This window comes from Podarcis tiliguerta (assembly GCF_965153285.1).
Source record: "Podarcis tiliguerta genome assembly, chromosome: 11".
NCBI classification, from domain to species: domain Eukaryota; kingdom Metazoa; phylum Chordata; class Lepidosauria; order Squamata; family Lacertidae; genus Podarcis; species Podarcis tiliguerta.
This window is the reverse complement of record NC_139544.1, coordinates 37,501,144-37,526,351: the sequence shown is the minus strand read 5'-3', so window position 1 is coordinate 37,526,351 and position 25,208 is coordinate 37,501,144. Positions and strand designations below refer to the sequence as shown.

The following is a 25,208-nucleotide window of genomic DNA, read 5'->3' as shown; positions in this document are numbered from 1 at the left end:
GAAAAGCAGAAACTTAATATATTGAGACAGAGGTGAGCAGTGCTTACTGAATTCTGGTGTAACAAAGCACATGCTTCACATGATCCAAAAATTTTATTTGAGATGATATTCTTTTAGTTTGTTATTCATGTCATTTTTCCAATTCATTTTTTCATAATTTTCTTTTAAAATATTTGTGGTTTTACAAAACTGACTAAAAATTACAATTACAAATTAAAAAGTCACATCCTTGATTATAGCTCAAGGAGCATTCATGGGAAGAAGGCTACAAACTCACATGCAAGCTCTGGATCTGCCTATTGTGTAAAATGTGGCAGTTAGCACTGGGATATTGTTACTCTGATACTGAAACAACTGCACTGGCTGCCAGTTGTCTTCTAGGCTCAATTCAGTGTGTTGGTTTTAGCATTTTAAAGCCCTTGGGGACCACATGTCTCATTATGAACTTGTGTGTCTATTAAGTATGAAGGAGAATCACTTTTGAGGATGGTGTCACCTGCAGAGGCCTGCTTAAGGGGCATGAATGAGTGGACTGTTTCCTGTGTTGCTCCCAGATTGTTTTGTTCTTATTCTTGGTCTGTTGTATATCACCATGGCTCTTTTCAGAAAGGTGGTGTAAAAATATTAAAAATGCTGGGTAGGATTCAACTAATGAACCCCATCAGCAGAAGCCTGTGGAAGGGCTTCTGTTTGCACAATAAGACTTCCCCTTCTTCTCCTGTGTGCCCTGGGAAATTTACTCGGAGGGGATTGGGAGAACCTTTATAAAAGCACTCAGGAAAGGAGAGGGAATTATATCAGGCAAGCATGGCATGCTTGCACTGACAGAACAATCTCATAGTGCAGTTTTGAATTCCTTCCACAGTGGTTCTCACCTGTGTTGTCACAAGTACTGCACAGTTGTATTTCTTCTCTATCAAGAGCAGACGGTGGCATCCTGATTTAATAAGCCTAGAGTAACCATTATGGATTAGGAGGATATTTATGTAAATGTTTGACATGGTGTTAAAAGTCACAGCATGCCCCAAGGGATATGTAACCACACAAAAATAATCAACAGTTGTAGTGTAACCAGATTTTAATTTCTGGCAGCAGCAATGACATGTCATTGTCCCAAAGTGTGGAATAACTGGCCTCATATAATCAACATGCTGAAGTTTAATTAATGCAGGCTTAGCCTAGCTCACTTCCCTCTCCCTGGAAGGAAATAGGCAATCGAGTCTTTGTTCTCCTTCAGTCTACCTGAGGAGCACCATGTGTAAAAAGGTTTGAACTGATTGCTCAAGTTCAGACAACATGGCTCTCACCAGCCACTCTTGAGTTCATTAATAATTTAGGACTGTTCACCACTTTGTAACTAAGCAAAGTTTTACTGCCTGTGCAACTTTCTGGAGCAGATGAATCTGAGTTTGTAAGTAAACTATTTTTTAACTTACCAAACGTGTGGTCCTTTCCTATGCTGGGGGAAGAGGGAAACTTTTGGAACTCGCTTTGAAGGGCACATTTTAAGTGTTTATTTCCATACTTTGCTGAATGTTTTGTTATTTTAAATTTCTATTGGGGTTCTCAACAAAGAGTACTTTTTCTAAACTTTGATATTGGCATCCAGGAATTTTTTCTCTCTGTCTCTCTCTCTCTCTTTCCACAAATACAAAGAGTGTACTCAACATGACTGTTTGGTGATGAATGAGGGACTGATGTATCTGTAAATTGCTTTTTGAATGTAGTAGAATTTTAAAATACAGTTCATTTATAATCATATTTGTGTTGCTTGATGGACATCTGATTCCAGTATCTGACAGTTTGTGTATGTTATATCTGAAAAAAATAGTCAAATTCCACTGTACAACATTCAAGAAATTAACAGAACAAACTTTCCAAATCTAAGACTAGCATCCCACACCTGGTCAAAATACACAAATATGTAGCAAAGACAGTCATTTTATCTTACTGGTTCTTCAATATCTATATTATTGCCCAGAGCCATTCTTTCAACACTTTATTTTGTCTCACAAGTTTTTGCCTCCAGCATGTAATATATTTTTTTATGTATGTGTGCCTGCTTCTCAAAGTGATGCTTTCTGACAGGAAATCAATATTTTTTCAAGCTAGATTTGAGGGTGCGATTGTCATAATCCTCCTCGTAGACTTTGTTAATGGCTAAATACTAGCCTGTATTTTTATCTTTCACATTGGCCTTTGGTAAGAAATGTACCTTTCACCTCTACTGCAAAAATGTCCCTCTTCATTCCTCACTTCGCAAATGTTTGCAGAGATTTTGAAAAAGGTGTGCTGGAACCAAGAATTTAAAATGCCAGTAGTTGTTTTAGAGAGATGGGTGCTACTTAATAACCTCCATAGAAAGGGGAAAATAACAGGTTCAGTTTCAATTTATTTCCATATGCACTTATACTCCATCTGTTTGTTGGGGAAGCCTTACATATAGGCTCTACATTGATGTTACCATCACAAGATCTAGTTCTCAACTGCTACAGACTGAAGTTGGGTGCCAGAGCACTGAAGTGGAGGGAATTAACTTCAATCTACCTTTCTCATCAATAAAGCTCTGTGGAAATTGAAAACTAGTAAATGGGGGAGAGAGGTTCTAGCTTAGTCCTTTGCTTAGACTTTTGCCTTCTGAACTGGTTTCCTATTTTAGGTAGATGTGTCTCAGAAATGTGATTTCCCTTCCTTCAATATTTCTGGGTAGTCTGTCATCTCACTATGATGCCTCTGTTAACAAAGCCTGAAAACAGTATTTTTGACAATAGACCTCATGCTTTGTAAACTAGCAAATGAAGGATAGCTATTTATTTGGCAGGAATTTAATCATTAAAAATAATAATTGAACAACACTTGGCGTACATATTGTAGAGAGAATGGTGTAAATAAAGCATACAGAATATAACAAAAAAAGCAAATCCTTCAAACACAGGAACTGTGATAGAATACATTACCACAAAACAAAAGCAAAAAAATACAACTATCTGTTCTTATTAATATCCTGGGTTCTACTGGAGGTAGAACTTGAACAAAGGCTGTGGTATTTCCCTTTAGCCAGTAGGGATGGTAGGTTGGGTTAGGTTCCACCTTCTGGTGAAAGCAGGCCTCTCCCAGGATGCTCTGGTTTACAAAGACATTGATTGAACAAGAGACATGCCTACTGTGATCCTGTTATGAGTGGACACAACGTAGTGCAGCAAGCAGGACTGTTCCCTGGGCTGGTCAAGAAAATGGGCACTCTTCTGGGAAGGTTGTGTCTTCATTTCATATTTTTATGTGCCTGATGAATTGACTGCCACAATTGTGGGAGAAAAGGGAGACCACATGTGGAGGGGTTCTTAGATGAAAGCTCCATTTGCACCCAATGCATGTCTTTTGAGCCACATATTGTATTCAGCAAATGATTCAGCTGAAAAGCATCAAAATGGTATCACAAATTGGGAAAACTAAGCCCACCCTCCTCTCTGGAGCAGCACAACACAATATTGCTCAGCTTTACAAAAATGTATTGCTGGGAATTTTAATCCTTACATAGGCTTTAGGATAGTTTTCTTTCAACCTGGTCCCTTTCAGAATTTTGGATGACAATTCTCATTGGCCATGAACATTAGCCATGTTGGGACTGAAGAGAATTGCAATCCAAAAAGCATAGATATTAAAACTAAGTATTGTAAAATGGCCCAGCGGGGCAGATAATTAAGAGCCAGAAGCCCCGAAGAAATTCTGCTGAGGAAAGATGTAGAGCAGAGTTTCACAAACTGCCTATCCCCTTTTTTCTTGGCTTACTCTAGAGTAAGCCAAGAAAAAGGGATCTGAGGGATAGACCGTAAGTGAAAGAGGAGATTGTTTGAGGAAGGTCATTTGGAAAAGGATGATCCAAGGAAAGAAGAAGCAAATGGAGGATGTGGTGAAACTGGGCCCCTCCAGATATTTTTGGACTCCATCTCTCATGAGCTTCCTCCAGCATTTCCAGTGATCAGGGATAATAGGAGTTGTAGTCTAGCAACATTTTTTAGCATCGCAGGTTAGCAGTAAGGAAAAGGTGCTTGCACTGCTTAAGGTTCAGAATGCTTGTACAGTGTAGGCTGTGGGAAGACAGGAGGGAAACTGCTCAAGATGCTTGGTAAAGTGACAGATTGAAAAACAGGAAAGCAGTAGGGGATAAATGGAGATGAGTAATGGAGAAGCCATACTGATTTTGGCCAACCTACAATATCTTTGGCTACAGACTTCTAGAAAGAATATAAGATAGCAGTTCGGTAACCTCTTCCAAAAGTTGCATTAGATACATAAAATTGATTGTGTTAGATACTGTCGCAGGTTTTTCTGTGAATGAGAGGTGCATGTTAGAACCCATCAGGGGACCTTCCAGGGCAGTATGCAGGTGGCCCTGGAAGCTGCAGGGAGAAGGGAGAATTGAAATTGTGGATGGACATGTTTAGATCCAATCCCTAATGTGGATATGAATGGGATCCATTCCGGAGCCCTGTTTGCATCCTGAAGTAAATGTAAGACGCAATGGCGCGTCGGCGCGTTGCGTTTTGCCGCTTCCACGCATGTGCGTAACGTCATTTTGAGCACCTGTGCGAGCAGCAAAACCCGGAAGTAACACGCTCCGTTACTTCTGGGTTGCCGCGGAGCTCAACCCGAAAATATTCATCCCGAAGCTACTTCAACCCGAGGTATGACTGTAATTAAGGGATGCGGGTGGCACTGTGGGTTAAACCACAGAGCCTAGGACTTGCTGATCAGAAGGTCAGCGGTTCGAATCCCTGCAACGGGGTGAGCTCCCGTTGCTTGGTCCCTTCTCCTGCCAACCTAGCAGTTCGAAAGCACGTCAAAGTGCAAGTAGATAAATAGGTACCACTCCGGAGGGAAGGTAAACGGTGTTTCCGTGTGCTGCTCTGGTTCGCCAGAAGCGGCTTAGTCATGCTGACCACATGACCCGGAAGCTGTACGCTGGCTCCCTCGGCCAATAAAGCGAGATGAGTGCCGCAACCCCAGAGTCAGCCACAACTGGGTCTAATGGTCAGGGGTCCCTTTACCTTTACCTTTTATGACTGTAATTAAGTTTTGTTTATTATAATGTGGATCTAGACCCATCTGAAGGGAAATTGATGGGCATGTCTTAAATTCAACCTATCATTGCTGTGGGGGAGGCAGTGGAAAAGAAAATGGAAGAAATTTGCTCCAGGTTTTATTCAGTCTCTTTAACAAAAATTGACTTTGCTTAGTATCCGAAGTGTTTCCTGGGTTTGTCCATATAACTGTTGATGGAATGTTGGTGTATTTACTTTATAATTCCAGTATAAAGGTGTATTCTTAGTGCCTTTGCTTCAGGATGTTCACATGCTTAATTTTTGTAAAAATGCTTATGACTTTATCAGTGTATGTATATTGTGAACCAAATACTTTTGGAGTCATATTGATGTGTGCACACCAGACTGAAAACCATTCTCATGCTAGCCATTCCTATCTGATTATGGTGGGTGTTCTTTCCAGCCCAAGTATGAACACTCATATACTGGAAGTAGTATGTGAAGCAGCTCTTGAAATGGTATCAGAAGAATAATCTTCATGACAACTCATTAGTATATTTGAAAGAATCCTCTCTTGAGTTAGGAATTAAATACTTGTTCACAAGAGTTTGTCCTGTAAACCTAAAGAGAGATGCAGAGCCCATTTCTGAAGCATGAAATGCAATTGATTTAGTTGGCGGATAGACTGTTAAATCCCTAAGCAATTTTTAATGACACACTCTAATCAATTGATATCAAGCCTAATAGCCTGATGACAGCTTCAAAAAAAAATCAATCATTGCTTTAACCTCAGCTGTACTGATAAGGCAAATCAAATAGCTTTCTCTTTTTCCTTTTGAGATTCATTTGACCAGAAATCATGAACTCTGATAAAGATGTGTGACTATGGTTAAGGGGCAAGTTGGTTCCTCTTTCTCTTCTTTGATACTTAGTCTGCATTACCTAAATACAGGAATCTGAAAATGGGGAAAGATGATTTCTCATAATCTGGCATTGTGGTATCCCTATTGCTGTGGCAATATTCAAGCAATAAAAACTTAATATTCAGCTCCTTGCAGTCTTGAACTGGAATAAAATGGAAATGATCAGAGTAAACAAGTGGAAACAGAGTGTGAAATTATGCATGATGAGGGGGAGAAATAATATTTGTATCTACTACTTCATCTCCTTAGCATAGGTTAACTGTTTAACCGATGACTGTATTTTATGAGGTATTAATACTATGAATATTAATATTTTAAAAGCTTTGAAATATATAGGTAGAGCATACATTCTAGCAAGCTAAACAATTTTGCATTAATGTTTTTAGAATAAACACCAGTGTTGATTGGAAAGCTGCCATAGATCTCTCGTGTTCTGCCTTCCCCCCTCCCCACACCTTTGATGTCATTGAAACGATGAGAGCCAGACTTTGTTGTGCTGCTTGAGTGACCAGCTATGCTTCGTTTTTTCCTCTATCGGCTTTTGCCTTCTCTTGAGGTGTCACTGCTGATTAACTCAGACATTTTGACCTCACACTTCCTCTCAAAAGCTTGACCTATAGTCTGTGCTTAAAACAGTTTGCTGTTAGCACAGGATGCCGGGGTTATTGTTTTCGGAGCGTAGCAGTGCTCTTGCAGGATTTCCTCTGCTGAATAGCTGCTCCTGCCTAGATAAACGTGCTAGGTGTCTGGAGCCCACTTGCTGCTTTGTAACACAGTACTGCAAGCATTCATGAGCTCAGAAGTTACTGAGAGAATAACTGGCCGTAGTCAGCTGACTATTCCTCTCCAATCAGATAAGCTGTGATGTAAGTGTTTAGCAGCTGCTAGGATCTGAATTAAGTGTGCTGAAGTCTGAGATAGTACAGCATGGCTATATTGTTGTGGAAGGAATGAGGGAAGCAATGGACGAGTCCAGCATTCTGAGGAGACGAGGGCTTCAGGTAGGTTACCTAGTTCATGAGTTATGCTTTCTCAGTGAGGAATTGTGTTGTAAAAGTTTGATTTGCATTCCTGTATTATGCAAAAACCTAGGGATAATTTTAAAGTGTTGGGTGTCATGCCACAAGTACAGCATGATAGATGGCTCATCAAAGAATTCCTTGTCAGAAAACTGTCTGCCTTCCTTCCCCAGGAGGGGTGAAAAATAATTCTCTCTAGCAACATTTCCTTGAGGAAAGAAGTTTGATTTTTAATATAAGCTGACACTAAAGAGCTACAAATGTGATATTTAGTAGCATTATGATGACTGACATGTGCAAAAATAACCTTAAGTGTGGAACCATTTAGCATTCAAATAAATGTTGGTAACTATTAAAGGTTTATTCTCAGAATTAAATAGTATACATGGGTACTGAGGGTTTTTTTCATTGCAAGTTTGAAACTTGTAGTATTATGTTTTAGGAATAAAGCACAAAGTTATGCTAGAGTGTGATTGATTTCCAGTTCATAGGTGGATGTGTTTTCGTTTTTGTTGTAAAAATGGGGGGGGAGGAACTATACTACTGGGACCTTTTGGGGGGGGATATGAACAAAACTATGGCAATCATTGAATACATTGCCAAATAAATAACTTCAGAATACTTGTCCTGTCACTAAAGGTTTCAAAGTTACGATATTTTTCTGTTCAGGCATGTTAATACCTTTGTTGTCTGGACTTATGAGTGGCAAATAATTTTAAAAGTATTTTTAAAAAACACATTAATGGATTAAGCACAAACACTTCAATATTTTATATGAACCAACATTTGATATATGAATTTTAAACAAAGTAATGTAAACTGAAGGTGGGTGTACCAATACTTTTAAACTTCATTGTTGCCGCCTATTGTTTAGGAATGAATATGCTTTGGTCATTCATCTTTGACTAAACTTCCTTCCTCATGTTTGCTATACAGCCCCATTGTTTCAGTATGTCGTACAGAGGGGCTTTAAATTGCAGCTTTGTATATTTTTAGAGTGCTGGGAGTTTTGTAAACTCTTCAGCTCTTAACTGCAAGTCCATACTGAAAGATGCTTTGTTAACTGCTCAGTGTTATGAAGTGTAGTGGTTTTCATGTACCAACAATACCATATCACAGTACAAACTATCAATGCTAGATAACTTGAGCTGGTTGAGGCATTTTGAGAAAATTGCTTTCTGGACTCTGGAGCCTTTAAAAAAATAATACAGTTTCCTTTGTTTCATTGATACTATTGGAAAAATCATAGTTTATAATAAGACCCTCATGTTGAACTCATGTATCCTAAAACATTGGAATGACTGTGGCTAAAGTGAACCATGCTTATTATTGTTGCTGCAAGTATAAACAAATTTCTTGACTATAGGATTTAAAAAGCCAAAGTTCTTACATTTTTAGTAAATATAGTGCTTGCATAAAACCAGTCTGTTTTTATTGTAAAGGACATTTCTATCTTCAATAAAAATCAAGCAATTTCTCAAAAAATACACCACCACACTCTTCGGTGTATTAACTTCTGTAGTATGCTTTCAAAAAGTTTTAAACAATCCGTATACTTCTCCCCCTCTTTTATTGAAAATTAAGGTGTCAAAATCTAGCAAGTATCATGCCTAGAGGGAAGACCTATCCTCCACTTTACCAGTATGCATTTAGTACTTGCTAAAGCAAAATATTTTATTGTTATTCTCCTTTTCTTTATGCATTGCACTCTGTCTTTCTACCATTGTGCTTGTATGATTGCATGAAAAATATGAGTCCTTAAAGCATCAATTAGCATTGTTGACACGTGGCTAGGTTTGCTGATGTCACTGTGCCTTATGGTCTCTTTTATTAAAGAGCACCTCTACACTGAGGTGTATCAGTTACTTTATTTTCCTCTGTGAGGGCTCTTAACACTCCATAAAAGCTTTCATAAGAATATATCTGATTCAGTATAAAATTATTGCAGATATTGATATGTGTGTTAACTTGACATGGGTACATTTTTTCTCTCCTAATGTGTGAAGGAACATGAATTTTGGGACGAGGATTGGCTGAGGGACAGAGACCTTCCTAATGTATGTAGATATCTGGCATACAGTGCATTTCAAACTATTCAGCAGAGAGGCAGCTGAGGGGCACATATTGTACCTATATGTAGCAGACAATCTGTGGCAGCATCTTTTTTAAAGAACAGAATTTCATAGCAATGTAGGTGGCAAAACACACCCACCTACCCTTGTTTTGCTGGTGCATCTGCGTATGGTGCTGTCTAGTGGAACTGTCATGTCTGATAAATGGCCCTGTAGACTTGATTGTTTCAGCTGATCTCAGCTCCTGGTGCAAGGTATATCCTCAACATCATAATATTTTGTATGTGATCTGAAGAGAAACCAGAGTATATTTGTTATATGCTACTTACCTGGCAGGGGAGATACTATGATCACAGTATTTTATATGCATTAGCCTTTGATGTGGGAATGTGATATTGAGGCATCCTTTTACAGCTTGTTGGTTAAATACACCTTGAGTCATGAGGAGGCCCAAACATTTTATATAGTTTGTAGAATTGATACTTGTCTTTTTCATCATCTAGCATAGATCTTCAAGGGACAGTGACTTGGAATGCTTTTCATAGGAAACACTATATATGATTAATTATAAACACTAAATATGATTAACTATATGATTAATTCTGATCTCATTTATGCTGTTATGCCCTTCTATTAGAACTTCCCATATGACTTTGGATGGCATAAAATATGGCACTGTTGACAGAGACAGATGATGTGGGGAGTTCTACAGTTAGGGGCTGCCACAGAGAATGCCCCCTCCTGGACCATCACCCCCCCAAGCTTTTAAGAGCGATAGAACAACTAAGAGTGCTGCTTCTGCCAAGATTGGCACAAGAGAGGGTCTTTAGGGAAGGAGGCGATCTTTCAGGTATTTGGGGGCACGAGTCATTTAGAGCTTTAAACAATAACTTGAGCACCTTGAATTTGGGTCGGAAGTGAACTGGCAACCGGTGCAGCTGTTATATGAGATATGAAAGGAACCCCAGCCAGTAATCTGCTTGCTGCATTTTGGAGCAAAATGTTTCTGAGCCATCTTTAAGGGTAGCCACACATAGAATGCATTATAATAATCCAATCTGGAAGTTACTAGAACATGGAGTACAGTGGCCAAGGCATCTAGGGAAGATGAGTGGTGGGACATTCATGGCAGACAAAAGGAAGTACTTCTTCACACAGTGCATAAGTATATTATGGAATTCAGTTCCTCAAATTGGTGGCTGTTACCACGTCTTGGAGAGTTTTAAAAGGGAATTAGAAAAATGCATGTTCTCAGTGACTAGGAATCATGATGGCTTTGAATAATGGTTGCTGGATGAAGTGGGTTATTTGAATATGGAACAGCAGCAGAAGTGGGCTATTGTCCTCATGTTCTTATGGCCTTTCCATAGGTATCTCATTGTCTAATGTAGAAAACAGGGTATTGGACTTGGTAGGCTTTTTGTCTGATCCAGCAGAACTTTTCTTATGTTCTTATGTTTGTTTTCACATAATCTGCCTCCCAATTTTATCTTGTTAATACATTTATTTGTTTATACCTTGTCTTGCAGTGAAATGTACTGGGTTGACTTACAAACTTTAACTCAACACCACATCATAAAATGGAGTTTCATTCACCTTCTGAAACCTTGTTCCACATCTCATTGTCTTCTAAGGTGCAACTGGCTGTGATTTTTACTCCGTCCATTGTGATTGGGTATATCTGGTTGTGTTTTGTCAAGTTCTGTGCTTTTTCTTAAATTTTTAGAATTTTATTGTGATTTGTAAAACAATTTTTTTAATATACATTCTATCCCACAAATATACATTCTATCCCACAAGGCCATCCTGTCAGCACAAGGACTTCTGCCTGTGCAAAATGACTTCTTCTCTTACCAAGCCTCCCAAATCTGCTTTGTTGGGCGAACTCGAAAACAGATTTGTACTTGGTGGTGGGAGCATGCAGGAAGAAGAAAGGGAGGAGAAGACCCATTGTAAAGGTGGAAGTCTTTGAGATAATGACATTGGATACAGAATTTAAAACTTTTAAAATCAAAGGTGCCAAATATTTTTAAACATTATTTCCGCTGGAACAATCACAAAATATGACCCTTATCATGAAGTCAGAGGAAGCTCCCATTGTACAGGATTCTAGAAAGACTGAGATTACAGTATTAGGACTTACTAGGAGTTGAACTGTAGAAGTGTTCCAGTTCATTTATAGAAACCGCAATATAGACAGAGGCATAAGGGGAAATGGTTGATCATAAGGTGTGGTTCTGGTAAACTTAGAGATCTTATAGAATCATAGAATTGTAGAGCTGGAAAGGATCCTGGGGGTCATTTATTCCAACCCCCTTCACTGTCCCTGGGTGGGCTGGAACCCTCAACTTACTGGTTAGCAGCCATACCCACTGTGCTACTGGGGTGCAGGGTTCAGTGTATATCACCCATGGTGCATTGGGATTGTGGGGGAAAATTAAATTGCAGACAACTGTAGAATGGAGAGGAGAGCAGTGAAAGAGAAGAAAATGATGACAGCATAAAGGATTTGATAAATACAAAGATTTCGGAAAAGGGATTGTAAATTGCTTATAATTTTATGTAAATTTAGTTAGTGGACAGCTTAATATGTCCTTAAAAAGTATTCAGAGGTCTGTCAATTGAACCTTTCAGTTTCAGGGCATACCTTCTACATCAAGGAACATAATTTTCATTTTGAGAGGACCACTGGTTCTGTTGAAGACCAATTTCAGCCTAAAATGTTGGTCAGCCTCTGTGGCAGGGCTTTTCCCCACAACCAGTTCAAGAAGACCAGGATATTGCATTGCATGCTCCCAACCTTACTAAATCACAAGGTGGCTAACACCAAAGCAGATGTCAAGTCCGTCAGTGACTGCCTGCCTCTTTGTCTGGAACAGGAGACGGTGGCTATAGAACCCACTGCTGCAAAGCAGTGAGAGCAACAGAGATATTAATTGCTGTCCAGAAGAGGAGGCCCTCAGCTACTCCATGATGGTGATAGTGCTGCAGAGTTGCTAAGCAGTGTAAGCCCTCTGCAGTGTTGGTTACTGCACACTAGGTGTGCAGCCCATTTTTCCAGCCAGCCCTTGAAAGCTCTTCTCCTCTGCCTATGTTGTGTAGCTCCTAAAGGCAGAAACCTTCCATCTCGCCTCTTTCAGAATCTGTGTGGCACAAAATACCTGTGGGGGCAGCCTTAATGCCACTATAGAAACTCCAGTGAAATCCCAATAAGGAATAGTCCTTATGCACACCAGGACTCAATAAATATGGAGACTTCAGATCAGGGTTTTGCAAAAATTCCAATCCTCACTCAATTGCTGAGTGAGTCAGTTGGGTTGCAACTAATTTTTATATTGACAAGCCACAAACATTGTCTTCAGTTAGAGAAAGTTAGGAAAAGAGAGAAGGTCTGTGCAAGCAAAAGCAGCACCCGCCACTGCCCGTGTTCCTGACGGCCTCAGCAGAAATTTATATGCTATTGCAGTTAGAGTTATGATAGGTAGTTACAGCGGCAAATTCCCCAGTCAAGGCAGTTCAATCCAGGGGAAGCCGAGGCTGTTTGGCCTACTGATCTCTCATCACGAGAGCAAGCCAGCCCAGTGAAGGAGGCCAGCAGAAGGGGGCGCTGCTGCCTGCTACTGGCTTCTGCACAGATGCCTCTCTGAGACAGTGCTTTCTTGGTTTGGAGAGGGCAAGCTCTTCTTCTGGATGAAGTTCAAAGGGAAGCAATCTAGGCCTTTTACTTTTGTTCTTCCAAAGAACTTTTCCAGGTGAAGGAACCATTAGGGGGATTTAATCATTTATAGTACGTTTGGGCATATTTCTGCTCTCACAGAAAGTATGATCAAACTGCAGATTCAGGTTGTAATCAAATGAGTCCTTTGAGTGGGTGAGGGAACCATGCAAGGAGCTGGAACTCCCAACAGCCAACAAGACAAGCTGTTTGAAAACTCAGAGGAAATTGCATGGTATGTACACAGTTCCTTTTCATTGTAATCCAGTCCCCCTGCCCCACCACCCCTGTGTGTGAAACAGAGAGAAAATAAGTACTCAAAGTGTCAGTGAAATCAAATGAAGATTGCTTACAAAATTGCTTATCGAAAGAAACTCATAACAAGTACAAGAAATATAAACAATAGTCTAGATTGAGTTCTGACCTAATTTTTAGCATTCCTGGTCTCAGAAATCTAGGGTAATTAGATGTTCTGGTGGGAAAGGAAGCTCTGCATCCTGTTGCTCATAGTGCAATGATTTTTCTTTGGTAAGGGCCTGGAAGTACACAAATGAGCTGAAGCATTACTATATGTATTAATGAAAAACAATGCTTTATATATGAGGAAGTGAGATAGTAGAAGATTCCAGAGACTTTGTGTGGGATTGTTCCTTTTGTTGATTTAATTGATTATTGAGAAATTAGACGTCCTAATCAGTATTTACCATAGTAATTGCATGGTAATGAAAAAAATAATGGTACAGAAAAGAAAACCTGCTCATTAGACCATTTTTAAAAAAGGAATAAAGAGCATTTTTAGTATATACTAAATGGATCAGAATGGAGCTAAACACTGTTTCCCCCTAGGGACAGAGGTCTTGTTTCATATATTCCACATGGGTTTTTGTTGTTGTTCTTATAATGGGCTATACACCATTAATACTCTTAATATTCTCAGTTATGCACTTGAGCATACAAAAGTTTGATTGCACACTCTGAAACCATAGCTGCATGTAATCTAATATTTTTATAGTAGGTCAGAAGTTCAGTTTTCACTGTTTTGTAGTTTTTAGATGCATTTTACAGGTTTAGTTGAGTACTGTTCTGGATGCTAAACATCTTTATTCTGTCATAACAATAGGAAACTTCTGCATTGTTCTTATAGTGCTTAAATGATGCCCATCAATAGCTGTTGTGCACATTTCTAAAACAGAATAATGCAGTGGCTTTCAGATGACATACCTTTTGACCTCATTTTCAGCTCCACACAATTTAAATCCACAATTTTGGCAAACAGGAGTCAAAATGCATATTTTCCCCAGTGAGGTGAATGTAGCTTCCTCCCTTGTTTGGAATGCCATTGACAGGTGTATTAGTGAATTAAACACCAGTTCACTATTTATTTATTTATTTATTTACCTATCTATTTATAAAAAAATATTTATACAATGCTGTATGATAAAAATATACTGCAACAAAATAAAATCACAAAACCAGTATATTCTTTTGCCTATCCTGCCACACATGCTTTATGTGGGAGCTTAAAATTAAAAATGCTGCATGTATGCTCATAGACATTTCTCACTTTAACCCCATCCTTAAACTGCTCTGAAGAGGCAGGTGGAAATGAGTTTCAGGTAACCAATGAACCAGCTCTCTGCACAGCCAGGTTCAGCTGCAAACAGGAAGAATGTATTTCTTGAGAACGTGATCCTTATCAGAAGCTTGTACATCAGAACAAAACACTATGATTGTGTTTCTATACTGGGCTCACTGCTCAAATTATTTTCTGATTAGGTGATGCTTCTATTGGCATAACAGAGAGCAGTGTATTTGCTTGCTTTGTCTGATGTTTTCAAGCCATTTATCTATCATTATGTGTTTGCCAAGCTATCTCAAAGGCTCTTTATTTGTAACAGTCAATTGTACTATTATTAAAGCTATATTAAGCTTCACAAAAGAGTTAACACTGTTTCCCATGGGTTCACTCCTTCTGTAGTCTAGTGGCCTCGTGTAGCAGAAAAAAGAGCTGCTACATTAATAGCTGGAGCGTTTGGCATTTGGCCAAACTAAATGTCTACAGCTTGTATCGTACTTCTCATTAATGCCTTTTGATAATTGCACCAACATTTCTTGATAATGTGTACAATATGTTACAAAGCTGACTGTTTGGTGTTCTGTTTGAAAGGAAAACCATAAACTTAATGTTCCTTCATGTCAAATCCTTTAGCAAGCAATATGTCTCTATAGAGGTATCCAAGGATGGTTTGAATCCAATTCCATTGCATTTTTGGACCTGTACCAAGCACCATTTTCACGGTCCTCTGAATGCTAGTTAGCTGTACTTTCCAAATCAGCCAACCTGTTCCTTAGAATTATCAATATTTGATGTTTTCAGTATTTGGATATGGACCAATATTCATTCTTTCTATTTTTAATAGAAGTTACCTAAATTGTGCGTGGCAGGTTCTCAGATTGAAATGGACAAATTTGAAAGTAATTGCTTCTGTTCCTACCTTCCAGACAAGACTATTACTTTATTACTGTTTGACAATATGGTAAAAGTATATCTCTCATCTAATTGCATGAATATGTTTCTAAGAATAATTGTCTTTCTGCCTCCTTTGATATTTTTTCTTAACAATACTATATATTTTCATTAAGATTATGACCTAATCTGAGATATTTGACCACCGAATTTTCAGATACATTTTTAACATTGATATAAACACTTGTTTCTTGCATAAATTAAAGAAAGCTTCTACTCATATGATATGTCATGTTCATGCCACTTCCCATTGCATAGAACTATAGTTTGTCAGATTGTGGCAGTGCCAATTATCTGTCTTAGTAATAAAATGACCTTTGGGAAATGCACTTATTGAAGGATAATTTCTTTTGAGCTATTATCTCTCCAGACAGCTTTGTTAACGCATCAAATGAATTACTGTATAGAAAACATTTTTTTTGTAAACTTGATGGTGAAGAGGCTGTATGTTTATCAGTAACTTGATAATTATATATAACATAGGATGTGTTGAATTTCTCCACTTTTAAATTCCAAAAATGTGGGGTGCTAAAAAGTTTAACATGACTTGGGAATTCAGAACATATTTTGGTTAGTTTTGCAGTGTAAATAACTACATAAAAATATTGACATTTTTATGTTTTTGTGGAAGTGCCAGTAACTTCAAACTGGCCTTATTAAAAAAAAATTGTGGAGAATGTGTGTAAAATTGCATAAAATAATTAAAAATGATGCCAAATTCTTGCAGTTAATGTTATATATCAATATTTTTGTTATTATTTTTATATTATGCATATTTTACACATTGTTAGTTGCAAAAAGGAAGCTCACATTAACTGTATATACCTTATTGAGATGAAGATCCCTGTGAAGGAAATTGTTTTCATTAAAACTCAGAGAGAGAGAGGACTGGTTCTGCTGGACCACATCTGATTGGCTTGCCAGATCTGCCTGAGTATAACAGACAAGTCAAAAGGAGGAAGTGGCAAGAAGGCGAGAGAAGAAGTCTTACTCAATATAAGCAGAACAGTAAGCAGGATGCTTCAATATCATCAAATGAAATATTTTCTCTGCTGATGAAAATGAATAATAAATGGCTGATGCCCAAGTTGGAAATGTGGGAAGTTAAGAATTGACATTAGGAAAACCAAGTACACCTTCCAATTCTAATAAAAAGACAGATTACATCACATTAGAAATACATAATGTGGTTCTGCAGAGCATCAGAAACGGTGTTGGCCTGTGTGCTACAGCTGCCACCACTACTGCCACCTTTATGGATGCTGCCTTTATCACTGAAGAGGACAAGAGGCTTATAGTTGACCATAATAAAGTCAAGAGGGCCCAAGAAAACGTTATGAAAATCCCTGGATCAGGAATTTGACAATCTTTGCCAGAAGGGTGAACAGGACTGCATCTTTTTTGACGGCCATGAAAATACAACTAAAGTTATTCTGAAAGCAGACAATGTGGATCAGCAGTTCCCCCAGCATTATCAGAGAACAGCATTATTCTGTGTGCAGTGAGCCAGGTGAAAGATATCTCCACCTCTGCACTCTGGAGAAAGGCCCAAAGAGAGAAAAACTAACTGAGGTTATTGTTCATAATTTTGTAGATTTCATGAATAAGGGCATTGGTAAGAGGCTGTAGGCCATTGGAGTTGATTCTACAAATGTTATCACTGGCTGGAAGGGTGGTATCGTGCATTGGGTAGAGGTCAAGATTGGTCGTAAGCTGATTTGGTTGGTTTGTGTCTTCCACATCAATGAGTTACCCCTATGACACTTGATCACAACACTTGATGGGAAGACCTTGTCTAACAGCAAGTGGACAGATAACATTGGCAAGATGCTAGACACTGCTACATAACTTTACATTGATCCTTGGCTGGGCTGTTGAAGTTGTCTAGGGCCACAGGCCTGGACTCCTTCAAAGCCACACTGGAGACAATTCAGCCATTGGGTAGCAGGTTGGCCAGTATACCAAGAGTATTGTCAACCTGTTTTCAGGACCTCATGCCAGAATCTGGCCCTCCAGGCCAGCTCCCAAGTGTAGTATGTACTCCTATGAATTTTGATAATGCTTCTAGTCTGGTGAGGTGTTATACTGAGAACCCAGGTGTTTCAGAGCTGTGTCAGATTAGGGACTGGCTGGATGAAGAGTGGTGGGAAGCACCAGCCGGGGAACCTCAGAGGAGGAAGGCTCAGAGCCAGGGGATTGGTGGTAGGACATGTAGGAGAGGTCAGAGGGAGAAGATTGGGAGGAGGAGCTGAATGCTGAAGGGGTAACAGGGTTTACTGAGCAGAAAGGGCCTGTGACAGGGAGCAGTTCAGACTCAAGGCGGAAGCAGAGGAGCAGGGTCAAGAGGCTGCTGAAGAATCCAGGGGATCTCCCTCTCCTGTTGCAGCAAGCTCTCCTACCCTAAGAATGCTCAGAATAATGAGGAGAGCAGAACAGAGACCAGAAGGGTGCAGACAAAGTTTGAGACTGCTTGGGAAACATCTGGGAGAGGAGGAGCCTTGGAAGGCATGGAAGGCAGGCCCCCATTTTAATAAACTGGAATAAATAAATAAATACAGATCTACTGTGATATAACGAGGACACACAAGATATATTGTGCATGTGTGTTTTAAAAACACATGCTCTGTGTTACGCTCTGAATGCTAGGTTTATTTTAGGAAGTTAAATGAAAGACACAAAGTAGGAATTAAGATACCTTAAATCTCATGTGCTAAGTACTTGATTGATCCTGATTCCCTGATTCCCTGTGAATCCTGTATGTATGAGACCCTATCTGCATGCATTTAAAGTGCTGATGTGATATTACAGTAGTTTTAACTTGCTTTCTTATCATTTCCATATCCACATCATGCTGATTTTTAAAATCTCTTGAATGTCATGAGTGGGTTGGTGTGTGAAGGTAGAGATAGAGCATTTTGCATGTATACCATAGGTAGAATATTATGGAGATACCAAGCAGGATGATACCAACTTAGATCAGAGATGGAAACCTGTGGCCTTCCTGATTCTATTGAACCATCAGGTTCAACCAATATGGCCAGTGATCAAGGCTGTTGGGAGTTGTAGTCTCCCCCAAATCTGGAGGACTGCAGGTTCCCCATCTCTGCCCTAGACCATTGCAGCCGTAAACTTCACATTTAAAATGTCACTTGATATAAAAAAGAACTTTCTAGCACCCCAATTTTCTAAACATTACAAGGTGCCATTGTTTCTCTTATAAACAAAATTTACTTACCAACAGCACAAGTGTGTAAGTAAGTGCAAATGGGTTTAATCCATTAATTTAACATATTTAAAAGGTGTATTGTTTAGGAAATAACTAATTTAATAATTAAAAGCAGTTGTTTTGAATGATGTAGATGTTAAAAGTTATTTTTGATATTAAAAATGTAGTTTTTATATATTAAATCTTAGTACTTAATGCCAAGGGTATAGTAAGTATTTGGTTCAGGGCTACCTATAATAAAATTAATATGGACAGCAGGTGCGTTTTTAAAAAAACTGTATTTATTAGACATATAGGATATAATCTAACATTGAACACTGTGAAGATCTGTTGAATTCAGTGAGTTAAGCAAGTGCTTAAATGTCTCCCACTGAAACTAATAGAACTATCACTTTACTATGGATGTGATCCATCCAAAGTTATCACATTGTATTATTACTGACTCTCTCTGTATCTTTACATTAATGTTGCAATTGTTTATTGATTTTTTAGAAACAGAGTGAAAGTACACTTTAGTTAAATAGTCTCCTTCTCCCTTCCCTGGTCATTTTCCATTCCATTCCATCCCTTCCCATGATCCATCTTTCCCCTTTTTGTCCCCCCCCCCTTTGCCACCTTTTATTCACTGTCAGGAAGGGACACCTCAGAAGAGCCATTTCAGCTCAACAAGACATCGCCAGAGACTAGTGGAACCAGCCACTACAAAAGTGAGTTAACTTAAGTGGAACTTAAATGTGCTAAACAAGGGAAAAATTTCAAAGCTTTCCTGAACATTACCTTGGTGGATTAGGGGAATGCTGTGGACATAGTATATCTTGATTTCAGTAAAGCTTTTGACAGAATCCCCCATGATATTCTTGCAGAGAAGCTGGGTAACATGTGGGTTAGATGAGATGTCTGTTAGGTGGATTTATAGCTGGTTGTCTGACTGAATGAGTGCTCACTAATGGTTCCTTGTCATCTGGGGAAAAGTGACGAATGGGCACAGGATTCTTTCCTGGGCCTGCTGTTGTTCAACATCTTTAGCCAATGACTTGGATGAAGGTATTGAGGAGATGCTCATCAAATTTGTAGATGACCCCAAACTGGAATGGGAAGCCAATGCAGCAGAATACAGAACCTGAATTCAACAGATTGGAGAACTCAGCCCAAACTAGCAAAATGAGAGAGGGGGGGGGGGATTCGTCTGGCATGACTTATTTTTGAAAAACCCACGCTACATCTTAGTAATCACAGCATCCATTTCTAAGTGCTCACAGACCAAGTGTTTTCTGGCATTAATTTCAAGCTCATTGGTCAGTAGTTAACTGGGTCTTCTTTTTTCCTCTTTTTGAAGATGGGGGAAAACATCTGCCTGCCTGCAGTCCCCAGTTTTCAAACAATTCTCAAAGTTTATAGATAGATGCCCTGAGATTTCATCTGCAAACTCCTTTAGCATCCTTGGGTGCATCAGGCCATGGAGATTTGAATTCATTTAAAGGAGCTAGTTGTTTCCTTACTACCTCTTTTCGTATCTTGAGCTGCAGCTCCTTGCTTGCATTGTTTATTCTGTTATCACCAGGTTGGACGCTGTTTTCCTTTTGGACGAAGACAGAGACAAAGTAGGCATTGAGCAGTTCCACCTTCCCGCTGTCACTCAGTAGCATTTCTCAGTCTTCGCCATACAAAGGGGATACCACTTGTTCTTCCTCTTGCTTTAAACATTGCCAAATAAACCTTTTCAATTTATTTTTAACCTCTTTTGCAAATAATAATAATAAATTTTATTTATATCCCGCCCTCCCCAGCCGAAGCCGGGCTCAGGGCGGCTAACAACAATCAAATAATCAAACAATCAAATAATCCAACATTCTAAAAACATTTCATTATAATAATTAATTAAAATCAAATTAATGGCAACCGTTAAGCAAAATTCTGTGCAGGTTGCCAGAGGAGGGAGTCAGGCTGGGCCCTGACCAAAGGCCTGGTGGAACAACTCTGTCTTGCAGGCCTTGCGGAAAGATGTCAGGTCCCGCAGGGCCCTAGTCTCTTGTGACAGAGTGTTCCACCAGATTGGAGCCGCAGCCGAGAAATCCCTGGCTCTAGTTGAGGCCAGCCTAACCTCTCTGAGGCCTGGGACCTTCAGGATGTTTTTATTTGCAGACCGTAGGTTTCTCTGTGGGGCATACCAGGACAGGCGGTCCCGTAGGTATGAGGGTCCTAGGCCGTATAGGGCTTTAAAGGTTAAAACCAGCACCTTAAACCTGATCCTGTACTCCACAGGGAGCCGGTGCAGCTGGTATAGTACCGGATGAATGTGATCTCGCAGCGAAGACCCCATAAGGAGTCTCGCCGCGGCATTCTGCACCCGCTGGAGTTTCTGGGTCAGTCTCAAGGGCAGCCCCAAGTAGAGCGAGTTAAAATAATCCAGTCTGGAGGTGACCGTCGCGTGGATCACAGTGGCTAGGTCAGGGCGAGAGAGATAAGGGGCCAACTGCTTAGCTTGGCGGAGATGAAAAAATGCCGCCTTTGTTATAGCTGTAATCTGCGCCTCCATAGAGAGGGAGGTATCGAAGATTACACCCAAACTCTTAACGGACGGTGCTTGCACCCCCGCAAGAGATGGGAGTTGCTTTGGCCTGCCTGACCTTTTCCCTGCAACTGTTGGCTAGTTGTGTATACTCTTCTTTTGTGATTTCTCCTTTCTTCCATTTCTAATACATTCCCTTCTTACATCTCTGCTTATCTGTAAGCTCCTTATGTATCCACACTGGTTTCTTTAGACGTCTCCCATTTTTCTTTCTTGTTAGAATTCCCTGCCTTTGCAACTTCAATATTTCACCTTTAAGAAGCTTCCATCCATCTTGGACTCCCTTCTCTTTGAGAATTTCTGACCATGGGACTTCTTAAGCTTTTTGAATCACCCTTCTTAAAGTCCAGAGTGCATGTCAGATTATACTCAGCTTTCCTTTTCCTGTATAAAATGAATCCCAAGAGAACACAATCACTTCCTTCCAAGGTTCTCCAGTACTTCCACTTGGTTGATCAGTTCCTCCTTGTTGGGGAGGACCAGGTCTAAGAGAGGTGATCCCATTGTTGCTTCTTCCACCTTCTGGCAAATGAAATTGGCAGTGAGGCAATAGGAATTTGTTGGACCTTATGTTCTTGCAGAATTTGAGTCCCAACCAGTCTTCGAAACTCCCATTCTAGATGCGTTTTGTGATAAGGAATTTCATTAGCGCAAGCAGTTTCTGAGCTCTGGGCGCAGTACTGTGCCTAAGATTTCCACTGAAAACTGCAGAGTGGAAGGAAAGGAGGACCTTTTTTCTTCCTCCCCACTTTCAGCCACTCTCTGAAGAGACCCTCTTAAGAATATTAGGGAGGTAGGCAATGGAAGCATGGCTTTGGTTGTTTTTTTTGCAGTTTTCAGATGATGACTAGACTATGTGAAAAATAAATATAAGATTTTAGCTGCAGTTCATTTGTTTTCAGCTTTGTATTCTTGTTATAAAAAAGTGTGCTTAGACATTCGATTTTTGCACCTAGGTTTAAGGTGCCATTTAGTTCTTAGCTTTCATATTTCAGTTTCTAACACTTGTTCCAACAGATATTGGGGTAGTTGGAAGTCTCCCATGACTATTTCCTTTTTGAATGTTTGGTAATCTCCTCTAGGAAGGCACCATCCAAGTCCCCATTTTGTCCTGGAGTTCTATAGCAGACACCCACAGAAAGGTCACTACAGAAAATAGTGATAAAGAGATATTCTAATGAAATAGTTTGGAAGTGCTATGAAAACACCTGGCTGGAATCACAATATCCGTTTCATTGGCTCTTTCTTGCAAATCCACATATATGACCAATTATGACAAAGCATTTGCAGTGTGTGTGTGTGTGTGTGCAAAAATAATTTCACCCCCCCCCCCCAGTGCAGACAAACATGGAAACAAGTTCTATGATTACTGCCCTAATTAGCCAGAAACAAGGAAACCAGATAAATGTATTAGGGCAAAAATGACATTATGGAAACATTTTCCTTTTTCTTTCTTATTATTTTCTTGGTTTTGTTTGGCTTTTCCTATCTCAGAACTCAGCAGGAGGCTATCTAGATTGTTATATCCCAAATCACGTTTCAAATAGAAATCTTTGCTAGGGAATCTGACCTGGCAGCAATTTACAACTGCAAGATGTTTCCTTGATATCCTTTCTTGAAGGCAGAGCATACATTTGAAGAATATCTTGAGTGGATAAATGGGATTAGTTTTAAGAAGATTTTCACTGCTCTGTATTTCTGCTGTCATGGAAGGGCATTATAAGGTTATAGAGAAGTGTTGGTTACTATGTCTCTATGGATCTGATCACACCAAGAATGACCCATAGTATCTCCTAGATTGCAGTCTCCATCTGGCATGAGTAATAATGGATTGTTCTTCTATTAGTTCAGTATTAGTATCCTTCCTTTCAGATGCACAGATGTTGAAGCAATTATTAAATAATACAAATCTACAAATTTCCTGGCTTGGTTGTGTTCTTGGTTGGCTGCTTGGGGCAACTCAGGTTTTTGTTAGCTGAGGATTTTTGCTATTTAATTGTAAGTTGCTACCTTATATGTACTAAATTGCATATGTACTAAATTGATATTTACAAATTCACTGTTTCTTGTTTAGCTTGAGATTTTTAGCTAACCAAACTGATTTTGGAAGAGTATTTTGTAAGATATATTCTTGTTGAGAATTTCATTTGATCGAACTTCAAGAGATATCAAGTTATGAAAGGCTCCACGCTATTATTGTGGAGCTCATTTTAAAAAAAAAATAGTGTTAAAATGTTTTCATTAATGGCACAGTGTGCATATTACGAGGGGCATTCATTAAATATTTCCCCTGACATACTTGCCGTGGACTGAGACAGACGAAACTGGGCACAGTTATTAGTCCTTCTCTACATAGCTACCAGCAAGAGTCAGACACTACTCCCATCACTTTATGCAGCTGTGGAGACCTCATCTGTAGAAGTTGGCATTTTGTGTCAGAAGCCACGACTTGACCTCAGAAATCAGCACTCATCATTTGGAAAAAGCTTGCCCTTCAAAAATAACTTCATGGTTGGAAAGAAGTGGAAGTCTGATGGTGCAAGGTCTGGAGAATAAGGGGGGTGAGGAAGGATTTCATAGCCACAGGACCGTGCTTCCGTCTGAGCAACCTGCGAGTTGTGAACCAGGGTGTTATCCTGCAGGAGAAGGACACCTTTGGTCAGCATACCATGCCTCTCGATTTTGATGGCCTTCCGCAATTTCTGTAGTATGTCCCGGTCCCCTTGTGTAACACTTTGCCAGGATATCCATCATCACTACTCCACGCTGGTCCCAAAAGACCGTGAGCATGACCTTGCCTGCTGACAGTTGGACACGTGCCTACTTTGGAGGTGGTGAAGCAGAGTGCTTCCATTGTTTGTACTGGGATTTAGTCTCTGGGTCATAATGATGGACCCATGTTTCATCCTGAGTAATTAGTCTGGCGAAGAAGTCTTCATGGTTTTTGTGACACGTGGCCAAAAGAGCCCATGAGCATGTGACTCGTTCCTGCTTCTGGAAAGGCGCCAGCAGCCGGGGAACCCACCATGCGGACATCTTTCCCATGTGCAAATGGTCATAGATTATTTTTTCTACAGAACCCACACTGATCTTGACATCTGTAGCTGGTTGGCGAACGGCTATGAGGCGATCCTCCAAAATGGCGGCCTCCACTTTCCGAATGGTGTCTTCATCAATGGAGGGGTGTGATCGCCCAGGAATGGGAGCCATTCCACCAAAGTTCAACCACACTTGAACTGACAATACCAGTGCTTGACTATGCCATACGATGGGGCAGCCTCCCCATAAGTCCCTTTCATCTCATCGAACATCTCTCGTGGTGTGCACCCTTTCAAGTACAAGAACCTGATGGCAGCTCTGCATTCAACTGGTTCCATTATCAGACGTTACTCCACGTTAGCACCCATAATAGAGAAACTGTTAGGAGTTCAGAGCTACAAATTATACGTTACCTATGGAGAGATGTATCATTATACATGTGCAGTTTCATCCTCCTACGATAACTGGAAGTGGGTCAGGGGAAATATTTAATGAACGCCCCTTGTATATCTAATTTATGTTTCAAGTTAAAGGGACAAGTTTGTTGTTGTTGTCGTTGTTACTACAACCTCCTTATTATCTTTAGCATTCTTTGGTCATAATACAAGAACAATATTTTGATTTTGGATAAAGCAGACTAGAAAATGTTTGTTTTGAAGTGCCAAGTATGACACATTGAATGCAACAGTCTGTACTTTGGCCTTTGTCAATTCCAAGGTTCTTGCTTTTGTTTGTGCCTCTGTAATTGATAAAGGTATAATTAGTGATACCACAAAAAGCTCAAAAATAGCAAGTCGGAGAATAAATTTTCCGTTTGTCATGTCCAAAGGTATTCAGAGGAAAACTACCTTGAACTGAAGTGCATCCTCTGCTCATTATTGAATCAATAATATGAGGTTTTGTGATGATTTTATCTCTATGCAGTTTTCATTCCTCATGCTAGATGCTCAAAATCAGCAGCCATTTTTTGGCACATGCACAGAAGTTAATTACTCTAACCGCTTACTCTTAATAAAACTGTGATTGACTAGAATGTGTAAAAAATGGGACAATGATTTACAGAACAATATCTTGGC

General features: G+C 39.7%; 1 protein-coding gene across 16 annotated transcripts in view; it reads left to right on the top strand.

Annotated features, from left to right (window-relative positions):
* MAST4 (microtubule associated serine/threonine kinase family member 4) overlaps positions 1-25,208 on the top strand; it is a gene marked incomplete at its 5' end in the record, with an annotated part of 197,844 nt that overhangs the window by 42,911 nt on the left and 129,725 nt on the right. For 6 of the 16 annotated variants that reach the window (XM_083403586.1, XM_083403582.1, XM_083403585.1 and 3 more), the window contains one exon: positions 19,157-19,231. The exons of 8 other annotated variants lie outside the window; for them this stretch is intronic. In XM_083403586.1, coding sequence (XP_083259712.1) covers positions 19,157-19,231 — 75 coding nt within the window. Of the gene's footprint in view, positions 1-6,895; positions 6,967-19,156; positions 19,232-25,208 lie in introns of those variants that run through there. 2 more of the 16 variants (XM_083403574.1, XM_083403572.1) reach the window with 2 other exon arrangements.